Source organism: Alligator mississippiensis, chromosome 12 (genome assembly GCF_030867095.1).
Source record: "Alligator mississippiensis isolate rAllMis1 chromosome 12, rAllMis1, whole genome shotgun sequence".
Taxonomy (NCBI): domain Eukaryota; kingdom Metazoa; phylum Chordata; order Crocodylia; family Alligatoridae; genus Alligator; species Alligator mississippiensis.
In genome coordinates this window covers 56,956,304-56,975,008 of record NC_081835.1, presented here as the reverse complement: position 1 = coordinate 56,975,008, position 18,705 = coordinate 56,956,304, and the positions used below count along the sequence as shown (strand labels likewise).

The 18,705-nt window shown below is 44.5% G+C and overlaps 1 protein-coding gene across 3 annotated transcripts in view; it reads right to left on the bottom strand.

Annotated features, from left to right (window-relative positions):
* The window catches only part of LOC102575623 (collagen alpha-1(XXVII) chain B), a 226,635-nt gene that overhangs the window by 94,750 nt on the left and 113,180 nt on the right, over positions 1-18,705 (bottom strand). For all 3 annotated transcript variants that reach the window (XM_019475657.2, XM_019475658.2, XM_014608190.3), the window contains 8 exons: positions 17,933-17,986; positions 16,186-16,239; positions 15,992-16,045; positions 13,844-13,897; positions 13,536-13,589; positions 11,453-11,497; positions 9,810-9,863; positions 8,263-8,307 (listed from right to left, as the gene is read on the bottom strand). In XM_019475657.2, coding sequence (XP_019331202.1) covers positions 8,263-8,307; positions 9,810-9,863; positions 11,453-11,497; positions 13,536-13,589; positions 13,844-13,897; positions 15,992-16,045; positions 16,186-16,239; positions 17,933-17,986 — 414 coding nt within the window. The remainder of the gene's footprint in view (positions 1-8,262; positions 8,308-9,809; positions 9,864-11,452; positions 11,498-13,535; positions 13,590-13,843; positions 13,898-15,991; positions 16,046-16,185; positions 16,240-17,932; positions 17,987-18,705) is intronic.

Sequence of the window (18,705 nt, the reverse complement as noted above, 5' to 3'; positions counted from 1 at the left end):
GACAAAAAGAACTGTTCTCTTTTGTAAATTCTGCATTGCAAGATGGGGCTCCTAAAAAGAGAGCAGGAGGAATGGCTCCATGAAGCTTAGTAAGATCCTCCATCAGGTCTTTGTGTTTGTTCCAAGCCAAATGGAAAAGGTTCTTCAAACCATCTTCTGTGGCCCAGAGATGGACACAAACTGCAAAGACTGGATCTGAGCCTTAAAAGTTTCAGGCTGTTGAGATCTAGGATTTTGGTTAGGTACATTAGAGGACAGGGAGCGTGGGATGAAGTTCAGATTCAGGTATGACCTTCAAGGCTCTGGGACCATCTCAGGTGCATTTAGGAAGGTAGCAAGTAGGCAGTATGCTCCCATGGACTGAACTTCAAAGAAACACCTACTCTGGACTCCTTTAAGAAGCGTTTGAACACGTATCTTGCTGGGATTCTTTGAGCCTAGCTGACTTCCTGCCCTTGGGGCAGGGGGCTGGACTCGATGATCTCCCAAAGTCCCGTCCAGCCCTAATGTCTATGAAATCTATGAAATCTGTTTCTAGCTCTGTTGTTGCTTTGCTGTGCAACCTTGGGCAAGGCACTTAGCAACTCTGCATCAGCTTTCCTATTGGTCTGAGGTCCTTTCACTTCTATAGTACAAAGTGCTGTGTGCATTACAAGTATTATTATTAAATCAAAACATATTAAAGCATGTACACTGATGACATCATGTAATCTTGAACTCATGCAACATGCCTGGAAGGATTAATTAGAGTGTTACAGTGGTGAATTGGGGAGAGGCTGAGGGGGCTGGAAAATGGAGCTATTTTCCCCATAAGACAGAAGTGGAATAAGGAGTTCTCCTCCTTGAACTTGTTTAAGAGGAGAATGGAAGAAAACCACCATGGGAATAAAACAGGATGCAGAAAGCACAGATGGTAAACTCTTTGGGGTGAGTCTCATCTTTTTTTGAATTTATAGCATCACAGGACTCTAGTTCACAATGGGCTCCTAGGCACTTCCGCAGTATAAGTAACCCTAGTGATATTATAAGCCAAACTGGACTCGAGAGAGTGTGAAACCCAATGTTTCTGTCTCCAGTACTCTTGATCCAGTACCTCTCACAAGAGCCGAACCCTTTTCTGACAGTTTTACAGTTCTCCCTGCCGTGCCCCGGCCTGAGGGATGGAACTGAAAAATTCTCTGTACGAATCTGCATTGTGAAAAAAAAAAATCCACCGTACACAGTGTGACTATGATGCACAAAAGTGAAACGGGGTTTATCCTAAAGGCAGAATAAGTTGAAGCCTGAACTGTTCAGCACCAGGACACATCGAAGGAGGGTAAATCCATGACAACAGGCAAGCTGACTACAGAGTGACATCATCCCTAGAGGCTGATGGACCACTTATCTTTTTCAATTAGACACAGATACCTATACACAGTTGGTGATTGATATTCAGTGTGTGGATTATTTATTGACCCAGGGCTTGAAACATCTGGTTGGTTTTAAGGCATAGACTAGAATGACCAAGGAATTGCATAGGCTGACTACTAGCATAAAAGATTAAAAACCGGACAAAACATGCTTTGCAGTTTGTTTGACAAACCAGAGATGACAGATCCTCTCACACCAAGTTAAAAAGGACACAGAAAAGCTCTGATGCTTCTAACCCACTCATGCAATGAACATGCTACTGAGACTGCTGAAAGCAAAGTGGTTTTAAAGTATTTCCAAAGGGTTTGGTGCACTGGAGCCTCTGTCAAAATTCAGGCTGAGGAAACTGGACTACCAGTGAGATGCCCACCATGCAGCATCAGCTTTTACAACATGAAGTTTTCATGGAGAGAGCATAAGAGGACAACAAGGTTTGGAAAACCAAGTAGGCCACTAATTGGATCAAGAAGCAAGATGGAAAGTCTGAAGGAAATGGGACGCACTTTCTGTGGTTATGGATCCTTTGGCTTGTGCTTCTTGGCACCCGCCTTCCAGTGCCATGCTGATGGGTTATGAGATACTGGAAGAGAAATTCAATAGGCATTGTTAGGAAACTGGAAGGGCCGAAGGAAGGAGTGACGACTGGATTTCAGTTCTTGGTACCTCCAGTCAGAGAAAGAGTTTTCTCTCTGCTGGTGGCTTCTGTGCTCAGTTATAACTCAAAGGATAACTTGATCGCTTCCTGCAAATGAAGCAACAATTGGTCTGCTCTGCCAAGATGGCTTGTCAGCAGAGAAATCCCAGTGGTGTAGGATCAGTTCCAGCACAGGTGGTCCTCTGGCTCTTGCAGTTCATGCTGACATTCTGCAATGAATTAACCCATGCAAGGGACATATTTGAAAGCAGACACAAACAGCATAGTCGTGTCTAGGTAAAAATAAAGACCCGGTGGCTTCATCTACACAAGATGCTACTGCACAGTAGCATCAGAAAAAACCCGTGCGGGGACACCACTGTTAAGTAAAACTGGTTACATGCAGTCATTTAGTACTTGGTTATGCAAGTACTAAATGACTGTGCAGTAACAACTGCGCAGTCCACTGCTCATGTAGATGTGGCCAGTGAGTTTATTGAGGGCATGTGAAATAACTAGGGGAAATTGGCTCACAAAGCTCTCGACTGGCCAAAATGTGATGGAGACACTGAACAGAATGCAGGAAAAAAGTAAGTCTTGAAATGTCCCAAAAGAGCCAGTGGTGGTGGCAGATACCGAGCCAGGAATCCACTGAAAATGGTAGGTTCAGGCTGTTGCCACTGCAAGAAAATGGATCTTGCATGAAGCTTTTTGCTTACTTCAAGGAGCAACCTTGAAATACAATGCTGCTGAAACACAACTTCAAGAAGCGTGTGTAACCACACATGAAATGCTGGCAGCAAGGATCCCATGGATAACAGTCACTGTTAGGTTTACAGTAACAGTTTAGGATACACTAAAGCAAGTAAAGCTTTGGATGAGGAATTCAACATGTCATTCATGATGCAGTTGGCTGCATTCGCCCTCCGATGACAGAGAGAGAAAGGGATGCTGATTCTTACTCGCAGGGAGGGAATCACAGATTGTAATTCTTATCTTAGTCTGGTTGTCATGCAGCCCCCATCAGAATTAAACCTCTTCCCTGCTTTTTTTGCATCAACAGCAAGCAGCTCAGCAGGGACGTCTTGCATAAAACACACCGCATTTGAAGAAACAAGGACGAGCAGAGCTCAGCATGAACAGGAGCTCCCAGAGACCAACGGCCCATCAGTCACTCCCAGCAGGACCTGACCACGGCCCTTTTCTGTTTTACTGGTTCGTTAGAGCTGGAAACAAAACAAATGAAGGCACAGAAGGATGGGGGGCTAATGTACAATAATCCTATTCAGATGGAAGAAAGGGAAAGTAAAACAGTAAATAAGAGAGATTGGGGAGGATGCTCTGACCCGTGTTGTGTGTCTGCAGAGCAAATTCAATGTGGCTTTAATTCTCTGCACACCAGAGCTCAGCCTCTACCTTGCGGCTCTACCCACTTCTTAAGCACTGAACAAAAGAAGGGTTTTGCCCTCATGTCTCCACTTGATCCAGGAAAAGCGCAACACAACTGCAGACCCTCCCTCTGCCTGAAGAAGGATGTCTGTACCCGAAAGTTTGCAAAGGTGAATTTTTCCAACTATTTTAGTTGGCCTAATAAAAGGTGTAAGATTTACCCAAAGATCCTTATTTGTCCACTTGAGATAGGAGTTTGCATATGCCGAGGATGACTGCTGACCCTCAAGAGCTGGATAAAAGTGAATTACACTGGACCAAACGATTCGTGGAGATGGGGCCGTGACAGGTGGCGTATTCAGCAGTCCAACAAAAGTAGTGGGAGTGGGTAATACAGACAGGATGTCATAGGCACAGGATCTTCACCACGGTGTCTGCACAGATCCAAGCGTCGAATATCATTGTACCGTCCCAGTAGGATGTGATCAGTACGTCACTGAACATCATGACCTACATGACAGAGCAGGCGATAAGAGTTACTCTTCCGTTAAAAATGAGGGAATCCAAGGAGATGTTGTTGCGACAAGATCTCCTTCCTACTGAGTGCACATGCCACGCTCAGGCTCTTTTTGCTGGTGTGCCTAATCGCATTTCAATTTTCAGAACAAGGCAGGCAGGGGGGCTGTGCCCTTGTGGCACCTTTTCCTGGCTTGTTACTTTGCTTCCTGTTGGAGGAAGGAAGGCATCTCCTCTTTTGTGGTGGCACAGTAGGTTGGTTTCTGCCTCCAGCAAGGATCCTCAGGCAGGTCGTACCCTTGCGACGTGTTTCCGCAGCTCCATTGCAAGGCAGGCGAGCAGTCTTGGCCCCTTTGACTTCTTTTCTCAGTCAGCGTCTGTCTCCACCTACTGGCAAGGAAGGGTTAAGCCGGACAGTTCCCGGCTCCAGGCGGAATTCGGCAGCTGGAGTCCTTTCCGCATGTTGAGACTGCAAGTGTCTTATGAATGAATTTCCTGAGTCAGTTTCTTTGCAGTGGAAAAAACAGCGTATCAGGGGCCACCCCATGGCTTTTAGAACTCTGTCTTCCCAACGAACACTCAAATAACACTGGAAATCTTTCAAAAACACCCATGTTTGCTTAAACAGATGTCCACGGAAGCAGAGAGGAAGCACAGTGAGGAGACGCATACGCGATCTTATTTCACACCATCATGCTGGGAGTTCCCAATCAGCAGCAATTTTTGCCGAGCGCTGAGCAGAAAATATGAAAAGTCTCATTGCTCGGGTTATGCCTACAACGCCGAAAACGTTGGAGCTTCTGAGTTATTACCTGTGTCTTGGGAAGAAATGGAATAGGCAAGGACCAGATCTTTCAATGCCTGAGGATCTGGGGTTGCATTTTTTCCCCCTTTCCTGCCAGTCCTCCCACCCAGCTGTGAAAATCTGCTGATATTGGATAGTCTTGACTCCAAATGATGCCATTTGCAGGGGGAAAAATACTCCAAGCATCGTGTAGGAAAGATATGATGAGAAAGGAGGTCATATAACATTAATCTAGTGTGACATTTTTTTATACTAATGACTCAACTGATAAGGAAATAGCATTTTTTCTGGGTGATACTTCTAGGCAGACTAATTGAGTAAAAACAATACAGCCAACTTTCCTCCCTCTGTTCTGGTTTCAGAGTCAGCAGAGGCCAGCTGTGTTTGCTTTTTAGTGAATAATGTCTAGCGTTTTTATCCAGAGTTGGTTTTGAATGACTTTAGGCTCTCAAAGCACTTTCTAAACATTCATAATTATTTGTAATGCAACAGCATCTAGAGGTCCTGTCCAAAATCAGTGCCCTGTTATGCAAACTGCAATTCACAGTAAAAACCGATCAAAAGAGATGCCAGCCTTGACAAGGTTACAATCTCCACTGATTAAACCTCTCACAGTGCTGGATGAAGTAGGGTGGCCTTCCATTCTGTCATGGGGAAATTGGGGCATGGCGCATTTAAATGAGCTGCCCAAGTCCACAGAGAAAGGCAGTAGCAGAGCCAGGAAACTGAAGCCAGATCATCTGATTTCTAGTTCATGGCTTTCAAACCTCTGTTATTTATCCTTCCTAACTTGGGCTCCAATTTTGTATAATTATCACTTTTTTCCTTTGATTGAGTGTACCGCACTGAGAATGGAGAGGTTGATGCACAATGAGGTTCTTGTTGTACAGTTATTTGCACTCTCCCTCTCTAGCTCTCCAGAAGCCCCACAGCAATCCGTCCAAACAAACGAGTTTAAAGTAATTGAAAATGATACTATGCTAAGCATCTCCTCTTCGTCAGCGGTTCTTTGTGAACCAAATAATTATTAAAAACAAACAAATAACTATCCCTTGCTACCAGGAAGAGGATAGCACGCTCCACTTCCAAGGAAGCCACGAGGGGTTGGAAGCTCTCTATCCTGAGCTCACAGTCCTAAGAGAATTCAGCCAGGTAAGCTCAGCCAGAGCAGCAGCAGGTATATAGTACTTAGCTCTTATATTGTGCTTTTCATCAGTAGGTCTCCGAGCACTTTGCTGTCTTTAAGGTTGGGCTCACTGAAGCACAAAGCGGTGAAGTGGTGTGTCCAGCTGAATCAACTGGCCTGGGTTCAGAGGTGTGTCACCAAAGTCCCTACCCTAGTGCTCTACGCACTGCACCACACTGCTTCCCTTCATTGCTTTGTTTTTGTGGGTTTTTTGAACAAGTATTTAATTGACGGGCTCTTTTAAAGAGGAGCTTCCAAGAGTATGTGAGTGTTTATGAGAGGTTACATGACACCTATGGGAACTGCCATCCACTAGCAGGCTGGCTAAATTGCGGAGAAATCCTGCTGGTACTGCAAATTGCTGCCTTGATCCTTTGGATGTGCTTGGTCAGAGACCCATAAGACCAACCGTCTCCACTTGTTAGATGCAGTAGAAAAAACAGCTGGGGTGGCTGACAAACCGAAGTACACAGACCAGAAACACTGGCCAAGAAGCAATGAGAAGTTCGTACATCCCTTTGCCAATGGCCAGTCAGCCTCTCAGGAGCGCAGGCACAGTCCTCTGCATCCGGCTCCATGTGGTCATGTCAGAACGAGAAGAATGTGTCGGAGGCTCGGTGGCTGCAATTTCAGGGTTGGTGGTGGGTAGATTGGGTGATGTCAATCACAGGGAGAGGGTGCACATTTGCTTCTTTTTCCCTGATGCCTGTGGTTTCCCAAAAACCTATAGGCATGACGTATCTTCCCATATTTCCCAGTCCAAATTTCTTTTCTATGATGGCGAAGCAGGGCTCTCGTCTTTGTTTTGTTACCCAGGGCATGTTCTTCCCAGTGTCAAGTGCCTTCCGCTTCCAGTGATCAAGTGCAATGTGAGGAAGCTCCGAACGTCACAACAGAGCCTGCACACGGCAGGATGAGGCAGACTTGTGAAGAGACGTCGACCATTAAAAAATGCAAAAAGAACTTGGGAAACATCTTTCTAGTAAGTTTATGAAGGAAAACAGCATGTGAATCTAACTCCTAGTCATGCTGTGTAGTTTATCGACCAGCAGCTACCCTGAAAAAATTGTCTAAGCCGTCCACAAAAGAACGGAGAGGAGACAAACTGTAAGAGACAAGAAGGAGAATCACAAGAGGTTCTGGTTTTACACCATGAATGGTAAAAGCACTGGATGCCATCGATGCAAAACTGAAGGATTTGGCCACTTTGTGGAAGGGTCACAACCACCATATGCTCTGTTAGGATTTTCTTGGAAGCACTTTTAAAGGTGCACACATCAGCACCCCCTCTGCATCTCAAGCTGTACAGAGGAGAGACTGCTTTGTAGAAGCTGTCTACAGAGTGCCTGGCACCCCTATAAATACCACTGGTAACAACATCTGGACATTAGAGAGCCACAGGATGCTTTGGGTACAGGGCCATCAATGCCCTGAGCCAGTCGTATTGATGGGTTGATGATGGATGACAGAATCCATTTTGATGGGAATGAACAATTTTGCAACAAAAGTTGTGAGGCCTGTTAAGGGTCAGAGGAAAGCAAAGAGGCAAAGAGAAAATCCATTTTCTTTCGGGTTGAAATTATGAGGCTCCTATATCCATGCAGGGTATAGTGGCTCCTATACCCATTTCCTGGTCTGACACGCTGGAAATCCAGTGCATTGGAGCAGACTCGATTATTTGAGTCTGCTGGGCCTCAGTTACAAGATTAATCGAGTCTGCTGGAGCACAGAAATTAATGCACGCCGGCACACTCCAGCATCACGTGCATCACCGTCCCTGTGCTGAAAAATGGTGGCAGTGCTTTGAACTGAACCTCACTCAATGAGCTTCAGTTCAAAGTGCCCCACCATCCTTTTCAGCGTGGGGACCCTGATACATGACGCTTGGGCACTTTTAATTAGTGCAGCTCGCTAATTAAAGTGCCCCCCTATGCCTCCCAGAGCACATATAAAAATGCCCGTGAAAAATATCATCCCTATAAACTATATGCTCTTGTATATACTGGTATTATAACATCCCAGTATTAATAATAATAAAACATTTTCATAAATTGTAGCATTTACCCAGTATTCCCTATCTATAGATTGTTACCCTGGTTAGAGTAGGCTGTGTGCTGATGCAGCCTCTGTTCACTGGGACCAAAGCCTGGCAGTAAGGAGGTATTTGTAACATCAAATTTGCAAAACTGCGTGTTTGATTTGTGTCACTGTCAGAATGACTTTAGGCAACAAGTCAAGTTTCCCAGCCTGGAACAGGAACCAATGTTGAAATAAGTATATGAGAGATGTTCAAATGGGCAAGGAAAACGATGCGTTTACCTGCTCACCAACTTTTCCTGGCCGGCCTCGATTTCCGGGCTCTCCCTGCATGAAATGGAGAAAGATATCACAGAGGTTAGTGAATGCTGCTGCAGCAAAGCTCTTTCCCTGACTGGTTAACTGCCTGAGACCTCTCCAAACCTCAGCTATGGCATGACAGGTTTGACCTGAGTGACTGTATCTTTTGTTCGCTTGTGGGCCTCAGAAATGGGCCTCAGTTACAAAATTAGCCACAATTAGCAACCCTTGTGCAGTTAATTTGCATAAATCCTGTGAACCAATTTGCTTTTTAGGGAGAGGAAGTCTCCAAAAATGTCCTTCCAAGCTGTCTGAATCTTTCAGACATCTTATAATTAAGGAGTAAAACTCAGGGTCTGTAATACCTGGACTAATTACTTTTTAGCAGCAGATTTCCAGAAGCGGAGGCATCAGGTGCACATTGGTATCAGACTTCTGAAAACTTGTGTCTCAGGTCCTGAGCAATTAATAATCTGGCAATGAGCTCTCTTGAAAACTTAGTCCACTTGCACTGTCGGTTAACTTTTGTGCTCACCATTAAAAGATTAAAGTCTACCAGCGGCTGCCACTGGTTCTTGGTAAACCAGAGAGAAAAGCAAAGGGACATATAGGGCATTTGTACACATTTGCACCGCAGTACTGGGTACTTTTAAAGTTGTATAAGTGGCAAAATGTGCTCCAGTGCTGAGAAAATGGCAGCAGTGCACTTTTGAACTAAAATACATCGAAGGTATCTTAGTGCAAAAGTGCGCCGTCACCATTTTCTGCACACTGACACGCATTTCGCCGCTTACACAACTGCACATGATGCAGCGCAGTGTGCATCAGCTCACATGCGGAGCAGATTCAATTAATCGAGTCTGCTCCGACCTGCTGCATCTCTGGCGCATCACAGGATGAAAAGGTATGTGTATAAATGCCCATAGAAGCCTACAGTGATCATGGAAAACAATGGGATGTGGGGGAGTTACTCAAAGGAAGTGCATCTGTGTTTCTCAGGACAGGATGTCTAGAAGCCAGTCCTAGCTGAGCAGACATTGTTTCTGGGTGACAGCAGCTGTATTTTCTCAGTAGGCAGATAACGTGACTCCAAACGTGTCGCCAGAGCAGACTTTTATTATTTATGTGTTTAAAGAGCTTTTGGGGAGTGGGGGTTTGAAGAGGAGACCGTCCCAGGATGGCTTCTGCTGCCAATTAGACAACAGAGATAAGAAGGATTTGCATTGTTTCACAACGTAACCATTGAGGAGCAATGGAAAAAATACTGTTTGGCTAATATCAGCTGTGCTTGTTTATAGTACTACAAGTGGTTTAAAAAATGTTCTGTCATTCCTTCTGCTGCAGAAGCTGAGGCAGAACAAGTCTTCACTGTTCCAGTTCATTTCTGCAATGAAAACAGGAAGCTAAGTGCGCATTACCCCTAGGAAAGCAGACTTCTCCAAAGGTTAACTCCAGTTTTGCCCTCTTCCTCCTTCTACTTCCCACCTGAATTCATCATCTCTTATATCATGAACCAACCCCCTCTTTACCTTTAGACCATCAGGACCAGGTCTTCCAGGAAATCCCTTCCAGCCAGGACGACCCTGAAATATAAAAATAATGATTAGTACAAAGGGTGAATATTAATATCCTTACTCCCACCCGCTGCTGATGCCCTCGACCTGTTGCAACTTGCAAACCATAGTCCCTCAAATAATCCAGCACACAAGAGACCCTGGCAGCCCTATGACGCTGTTGTGGACTGGAACTACTCGCAGTGGGAACAGGTTGGGTCCCAGGTTTAGATAGCTACTGTGTGACTAAGGAAATCTCTGCTTCTCCATTAGAAGAAGGGCGCTAATGCGGGAGCTTTATCACAGCAGTGCTTCATGGAAACCAGCTGGGATTTGGATCATGGGCTTCTGGACAAAAATACGTATTGAAGCCAGCAAAGATTTGCTCATCAGAAACTCCTCCTTTGCAGCATTACATCAGTGCTGGGCAGCACAAGATATTTATTGTCAGGGCCCTGGGGATTTGAACCCAGGCTGCTGGTGTTTGTAGACAGAAACCTAAACCACAACACCACCAGACTATTAGCCAGAGTTCACCCCTTATGTGGCCTGGACCCTCCCATATGGTTTTTAATGGTGAATCAGATGACCTGGGTGGACCAATGAGAGCCACAAGCCCTTGACTGGAAGGCTATAAAAACTTCCCACTTCCTGCAGTGGATTTTCCAAACGCAGCACCACTTGACCTCGGGTTTGGTTAATCCTGTTTTTGTCTTAGACCTTCAGGCCTTGGTCATTTGCTTTGTTCTGACCATAAACCTGCCCTGAGCCTCAGCTCAGTGTCTGAGAACTCTGATACCTGGTTTTGGTCTCAGTTGCTTTGATCATAAAGAACAGGCCTAGGACCACTGGCCTCAAGCTTCAGCAAGCAAAATTTAAGTTGGCAATTAGGAGAAAATTTCTGACTATAAGCATGGTCAACCTAGAAAAACTGGAATCTCTGTACTTGGAAGCTTTCAAGAGCAGGTTAGACAGACACTTGGCTTGGATGGTTTAGTCAGGGACGATTCTGTGTTGAGCAGGGGCAGGACTAGGGGACCTCATGAGGTCCTTTCCAGCCCTACTTTCCTATGATCCTACTCCCACACCAGTAAACTCTCAACTCAGACCCTAGTGTGAACCACTAGGTTTTGGTAAATTCTCGTACTTATCTTGGGAGGGAGTGAGAGAGAGAAAGAAAAGGGATATAGCATGCCTTGCTGCTTCTACTCTGCAAAGTTCTCATATGGTGGGTCAGATGAAGAGCACTGTTCATTCTGTTGTCAATACTTTCATGTTTCTTGATCTATTTAAATGACCAGCATAGACCTTTTTTCAAATCAGGGTAGCCAACACGGGGGTTAATTATGGAGAAAGGACAGTCGTAGAATTTGGATCTGGATCCAAACGATTCCATTGTCAGAGGATATTTAGATTCATGGCTTCCATCTGAGCCCACTGTTAGCTCAATATTACAGTGGTATAAAGTAGTCTCACCAGTGCCCAATGGAAGCCTCTCCACTGACTTCCTGGGAAGAAAAAGGTTCAAGTCCTTCATTGTTATTTCAGCCTCAAATGCTTGATGAGGCAGACGGGGCTATTAGTAACGGACTAGAACTCTTGAGACTCGGGAAACCTACCTCTGGACCAGGGACCCCCGGTGGTCCTAAGGGTCCTTCATCACCCTGGAGGGGGAAAAATGAAATTAGTGACAAAGGTTTGTAGATCTACTGAGTGCTAGAAATGAACCAAATCTAGAAAGCATTCCCTGTGATTGGTATTTACTGGCTTGTCATCACCTTTTAACCGCTCGTTCTCAGCAGAATTTTACCACAGTGCTCTTATTTTTTGCAACTGCATCCCCACTGAGGTTCCCCATCTCCTTTCAGTGTGGCAGGGTCTTTCTGATCTAACTATTATAGAGAGATGTCCTGGTCTCAGGAAAAACTCAAAACTGATGACCAACGGCATCTTGACATTTTTAATAGAAATCAATGGCAGTTTGGTGGGTTTATCAACAGTAGAAGTGAGCCACAGGATATCTGTGATTGCTTACAGGGTCTTGCATGGCTTGGTTAGGCAGAGGATATAAGGTCTGGAGAGTTCCTTGCTCTCTTGTTGCCAACCCCTTCCCTTGGAAGAGGTATTACCAGGCTTCTCAGAGAGTTGGCTCATATCAAACAAGGCAACATGCTGAGGTTTTTCATTTTCTTTCAAATATGATTCAAAGGCATCTAATACTGAGATACCTTAAGGGCTTACATGACAATTGGACTGGGTCTTGCAGCTTGGTCTGTTATCAGTTTCTGCGCCTATAGGGTCAGATCTAAAATTTCTAAGAGATTTTCAGCTAAGTTGCATAATGATAATCTCAAGGGTCTAGCCTGACAGGGAGAAATGGAAAGGTGGTTTTGAGTTGGATCAATAAGACCACTGAAAAAGGGATTGGAAGCTATGAAGATCAGAGTCCTCGTACAGGTTCTGACAGTGATTCCCTGTGTGACCTTGGGTACCTGTATGGCAAGGGACGATGTAATCTTGCCCCTTATTTAGCAGAGGTAACAAACAGCAATGATGAGATGGCAGCGTGGGCTTCAGCAATCCAAGTAAACACCTTGGGGTTTGCAATGGCATGTCTAGCTTAGACTGGAGCCCATGCCACTGCATCTTCACTGCTCCTGTTAACCAAGCTAACGAGGTGCAAACTAGATTAAGGTAGGCCCAGCCATGCTGCAATCACACCTTTTTCTGTAGTACAGACACACTCCTTAATTTCTCTACATCTTAATTTCGCCAGATGTAGGAAAGGATTATTATATCCCTTTTATCTCCTACAGAACCTAGGCAGACAAACTAGTTCTTTTTTTAATTAAAAAGAAAAAAAAGTCATTAAATTAAAAAGCATTAAATGCTTGCTATTACAAAATGCCCTCGGGTCACGCACTGAACTAGCATTTGTTGCACAGTGCTACAAGGCTCCCAGCAGACCAATAAAAAAATGGGCCTGCCTCCCCATTTACCCTGGTGACATCAAGTGACTTATGCAGGTGTAAGCAGGAGGAGAATCAGGTTCCACTTTCTCTTAAAACGTTTCCTTATAAAGGACACCAAAAGATATAGTGGTCCCTTCCCCTTTCCCTGCATCACTTTTACAGGCCTGGAATTGAGTGCTAAATTGCAGAATCATGCGATAAGGAAAGGCAGCAAAATCAGGAAGTGCAGAAGCAAGGTCACTTAGATACCCTGGATAATAGTGGGACCAAGGTCTTTTAGTCTAAAAGATGTGGCTCTGCAGGGGAGGCCAGGGTTTCTCAGTGTCCTGGTAGAAAGTGTGCTTTTAAGCCATGCTTGAAGATGCAGGAGTAGAAGAACTGTGGGGTTGGGCAGGAAAAGGGGATTTCCTGGTATAGGAGCCTGCCTGGGAGATGTAAAAAAAAGCAAGTAATAGAGACTAAACCTCTGTTGATGCCAGAAGGTCAGATGCATGGTTAGAGAAGACTATTCCTCCCGCCTCCCAATGCTGACTCAAGTGGATTTGTTATTTTGCAGGTTTCCGATTCCTGAATGTGACCAATTATTTGTTCCCTGGTGCAGCTATACTCAAGGGCTTGAATCTCCAGCACCAGGGAACAATTTGGTCAAAAAAAAATTAAAACAAATGGAAAGGGTTTCTTGAAGCAAGAACAGCATGTAACCTTGGAAGCACCTCACACAGACACTCACCTCTTGGCCAGGCTGTCCTCTAGGCCCAGGTAAGCCTCGTGCACCAGGCTTCCCCTGCAACGGCCCCAAAAGAGAAGAATCTTAGGAAAGCGAAGCACAAGCCACTCTTGCCAACGTACGCTGCCATCGGACAGCATCCAACATCAACTGTGTTGCAGGGGGAACACAACACTCCCGGAAGGCCCTCAATCTGAATGCTCAGCCAGAATAATCTGCAGGAATTTCTAGCCCCTTCCTTCCTTCCCACTCCTTTGTTTCCTTTAGTTATTTCCAATTCAGCACAAAACTTCAATCTAAGCTCAACTCACCTTTAGGCCTTCAGGGCCATTTTCTCCTGGTGGGCCAATATCCCCTGGAAAGCCCTAGAGAGAACGAGAAACAGTTGGTGGATTTATACGAGAGGACTTTCTACACAAGCTGCCTATGCCAAGATTGAACTTGATGCTTAGCATTGGAATATTTGATATTTGCTAAAACAGTCTCTAAACAGACCGCTGTGAGGTATCTAGGTGGATTGAAGCCGCCAAAAATGCAAAATGCAGTAAGAAAGGAACATAGTAAAGGAGAATTAGTTTGATTGTTTTAATTCTTTATCAAGACCAAGGCAATTGATTCCCTACCAATCCCTTTGTAGGTCATCTTTTCAGAAAACTTACTATTGTAAGGACTTAATGTCGCCACACGGCTAAAATGGGCAATTTAGGCTTTAATTAATCTTTCGAGTCAGTGTGTCATTTCCTTTTTTCAGAGAAATAAATTGCACACCTCCAAAGACAAAGGGAAGCAGACTAGGAATTAGGAAAGGTGCTGACATGCTCATTAGCTGCTGTCTTCAACCGATCAGCGGCCCTTTCCCACCCACAGCTCATTCATTGATAAAACAAAGGAATCCATAGTTATTTCCAATAGAAACAAATAACAAGGATTATTAAGTGATATCACTGAACAGAGAGCCAATTCCAGCCCCAGAAAAATACCAGGATGCTGAGAGCACAAAAACGACCTGCCAGCACTGCAACTGGTTCTCAAACACTTTATGAACGTGTCCTTATTGTTAATAGGAGTACAAACCACAACATATTAGGGAGGAGCTGATCTTTTATTTGAAGGTATTGTCTTAACAAACTTGTTGGTGGCATTTTCTGATTTGAATAGTGCTTACTGGAGGGGAAAAAAGTCCCAGACTACCCACAACATATGTCAGTATGATGAAGAAGGAAGGATGGAGACCCATTAGGGAAAGGTGATGAACCTGATGGACTTGCTGAGCAAAAAAGGACCCTGCTGTTTTTCTCCCTGCTACTAACCTCTTCCAACCCTGCCTCTACCACTCTCTAATCCACTCCTCTGGCCAATAAGGGGTGGGAGAGATGAATTTTATTGAAGGGTTGAAGTCAGATAATGAACTTTCTACCCTAGAAAACAAGAGCAGGAGAACATCATAGCAAGCAGGAGGCCAAGTGACCTACCAACTCTGGGACACGGCTTGAGGAGAAAACAGCTATTCACAAGGATTATATCTATTGGGCAGAGGGCTGAAAGATTTTGTTTCTGCTGCAGTCTCTGTCACCGACTTATCACAAGTCCTCGGGCAATTCCCTGCATTTTTGTAGGCCTCTGATCCTCCATTAATAAAATAAAAACAAAACCCTTCTTTGTGGGATTTAAAATCTTTGGAGGAAGAAAAAATTAAAGCAATTGTTTATTATTTAAGTAAATGTAGTGAAGTTCTTGGTTCAGGCTCAGCTAATGAAAGTTAATGCCAAAAATCCTGAAAATAAATGGATGGAGGTAATAATCCTGAGCAGACTTTTGCTGGGGCAATTACCCTATTAGGAAAGCATTTGAAGGCCCATCTTCTGAATGGTGAGAAAAGGGGTTACAATAAATGAGTCTTATTTATTCTAGACTGAGGAAAAAAAAAAGGCATACTGAGAATAGTGGTTCAAGATGGCTCCATCTTCTTTGTTTTATTATACATCACTTCAACTTAAGTTGGGATGTGGGAGGTACTTATTTTATAACACGTGGTGTTGATTTGTGAAACACCTGGGGAGGGGAGGAATGGTACTGTATGGGTGTAACTCCCAGAAGAAAGGTCTTGTCTGTAGTTGCAACACTATAACAAAGCAGCAAGAATTCATTTGTCTTTTCCTGGAAAAGGCTTTGGTCCTTCATTCACATGAATTATTATTGGTTAAGTCAGAAGGAAAAAATATCGCCTAAAGTCTACTCAGACCCATCTGAAGAGTCAAGTGGGGATCTTAAATGTAGCCTAAAGTCTATACATTTCTAAGATGAAGTTTGTAGGAGGCTTCATCACAGCTGCAAAGTAGGCTGCAGTGATCAAATGATTGTTATGACAGAAGGAAAATGAGAAAGCGCTTCTTGGAAAGGTTGGGGAGCTAACGGAGGCTAACAAAAGAAAGATCAGAGCACAAACTGAAGGAACGTACCTCAGGGCCAGGTGGTCCTGGAAACCCAACTGGACCTTTATCACCAACCCTTCCCTGGAAAGGCAGAAAATAATGGTGAATATGAGACAGCTGCTAGTTGCTGATGCTCTGTTCAGAATAACACCCACCCACCCACTCACAGGTCTTTCTAGCTGGGCCCTGAACTTTAGAAGATGTCTAAAGCAGGTACTTACAAGGGAGCCCGGCTTCCCTCGTGATCCTGGTAACCCAGGCAAGCCCTGGCTGCCCTGGGAAAGAGAGAATATATTTCAGTAAAAAGACAAAGCAGCTACAATACATTGACTAAAGCCCGCCCCCTTCTTCATCCCGAGCTCCTAAACAGAAGGGAAAGATCTTTCTTTCAGGAGACTTCACTCCCATGCAATGTTTGTAGAGCAGAGACCAAAGCATGGAAACACATGGCGGGACAGTCTAAACATTTTATGCTTAATGCTGCTCCCTTTTCCTTTGTACATAACATAAACCAGCATTCAAGAAGGGCCCAGGGGAAAAGAGGTAGTCAGCAGGCTAGCAGCTGGGCTGCATGCTGTCGTCCCCAGTACATGATAAACTGGTACATGGAGAAGACTTCCCACATAGCTCAAAGGCAAAGAATTCAAGCATCCTTCCACAATTTGGTCTTAAACAACCCCATAGCTACGGCTGCTATACATTTACATCTCTATCTTTCCCTAATGTCCTCTCTTCTTTCTCTGTCCCACAGACTGAAGATCAACTCTTCTCAACTCCTTTCATTACTGGTTTCCCCAAAGAAAAATCCCAGCATCCAGTGGGATAGCTTTCCTAGTTCCCTGCCTTATTTTCTAATCTATAGAATACTGCGTCCTGCTTTGTACCCAACAGTCACTTGCAGAGCTGCACAAACACCAAACCTGGGCTGTCAAGTCCTCAAAACCCACTAGACAGCTACACATCTACTTCCTAGGACCTGGAATACTAGGTTTTGTCCTTTCTGCTATATGTCTACCAAGCTAATGCAGGTGGCATAAGCCACCTACTACTCTTAGAGATCCAACTCATGGATCTGTATCTTTTTGCGGGTGCCTAGCCTATCCATGCACTACTCCTTGGCAAACTGAAACACCTACCCTCTGCACCCTAATCCCAAACCATTCACAGGCCTTTATATGTTGTGTTTTGCTCGCTGGTACTTGGCATGAAGATGCTCAGGGTCTCATAGGTCAGGAATCTGGTACGCACCACCTCTGATCCTAAATTCCCTGCTGTCTGATTCTGTTAGTATAGACACCAGCTAGAGATCAGGAGACTTTAGGCACTGAATTCAATCCTGTTATAAGACAGGACAGACTGTGTCACTATTAGTGAGCTGTATCAGTTGAATCCAAGGGATGAATTTGCCCCTAAGAATACATGTACAATTGCAGCTGGTGTTACTCACAGCCATACAGGCCCCAATGCAGCAATGCATTTATGAATGTGGACAGCATTAATCCCGACAGCAGTCAACATCATAAGGAAACCAATGAGGCTAGCTATATGCTTAAAGTTATGCACACAGTTAAGGGCATTGCTGGACTGGGGTTCAGCAGACAGATTCCCTGAGTCTGTAACCACTGGCCTACTGACACTGGCCCTTGTCTGAGTTGCCTGCTCCCATACATTCAGGTTTTGCAGGAAGTTATGGCACTTTCCATAGAAAACACCACATTGACCCTTGTAGAACTGCATTTTTAACAAATTCTCTCCTAGTGACTTCAGTTTTAGGCGGTCTAGGAGAATTGCGCGGAGCGGAGGGGAATCTGACCGTGTCATACAAATAACTACGTACAGGGTCTTTATGATAGGAGTAATCCAAGTTTTCAAAATGAGCATGGCTTGAATATGAGCTGGAAGCCAGTAGGTACACACATTATCTACAGAAGTAGAAAAACCCCCTGATGGGTAAAAGGAAGCAATTACCTTGTCTCCTTGGAATCCAATATCTCCTGGAACACCTGGCAGTCCCTGATCACCCTGAATACACATCACCAGAGAAAGTTACAATATACACCATCAACAGCAAAACCTGCCCAGATCTAAAGGAAATTATATGTGCATTTTATGGCAGACGTTTAATTTCTGGTTTCTTTCAGACAGAACGAGTGATAAACCATAGGTCTTTTTATGCATAATAACAATCCTGAGCAAAATATGTATTTTCCAACAGTAAATCAGAACTGAGAAATGAAAATCACAGGAGAGAGAAATAAGAAATGTCTGAGCCTTGGGCCCGCTGTGTAAAATGTTAGATGGAAGGGCTGCAGGCTCCTTTCCCCTTGCTAACAGCAATCCTATGGGTGAAGAGATGAAAAAATACAGCTTAACTAGAATAGCTGGCTGGCTTTTTACCAAATGGGATCTTTCTTTTCATGTTATCTCCTTTACAGTTAGGATCCCTGGGATTTCTGTGAGCTTGTCTTGGAGCTGGGAGCAAAGATTGACCCACTTCCACATAAAAGCACTGGTTGTCTACAGCAGCCCCCTGAGAAATACAGACTGAGATTTCCCTACAGAATTGTTACAGGTATTCAAATCTGGCTTTCAGAGGGACATGGGTCTCTTTGGGAATCCCACCCAGGAAGTCGTGTCTTACATGGGCAGGCTGTCATTAACTCGTGAACTTCCCGTCTAGAATATCCTGTTCTGATTCCTACCAAGAAACAACCATCTCGCCAAAGGGATTGACTGTTCGG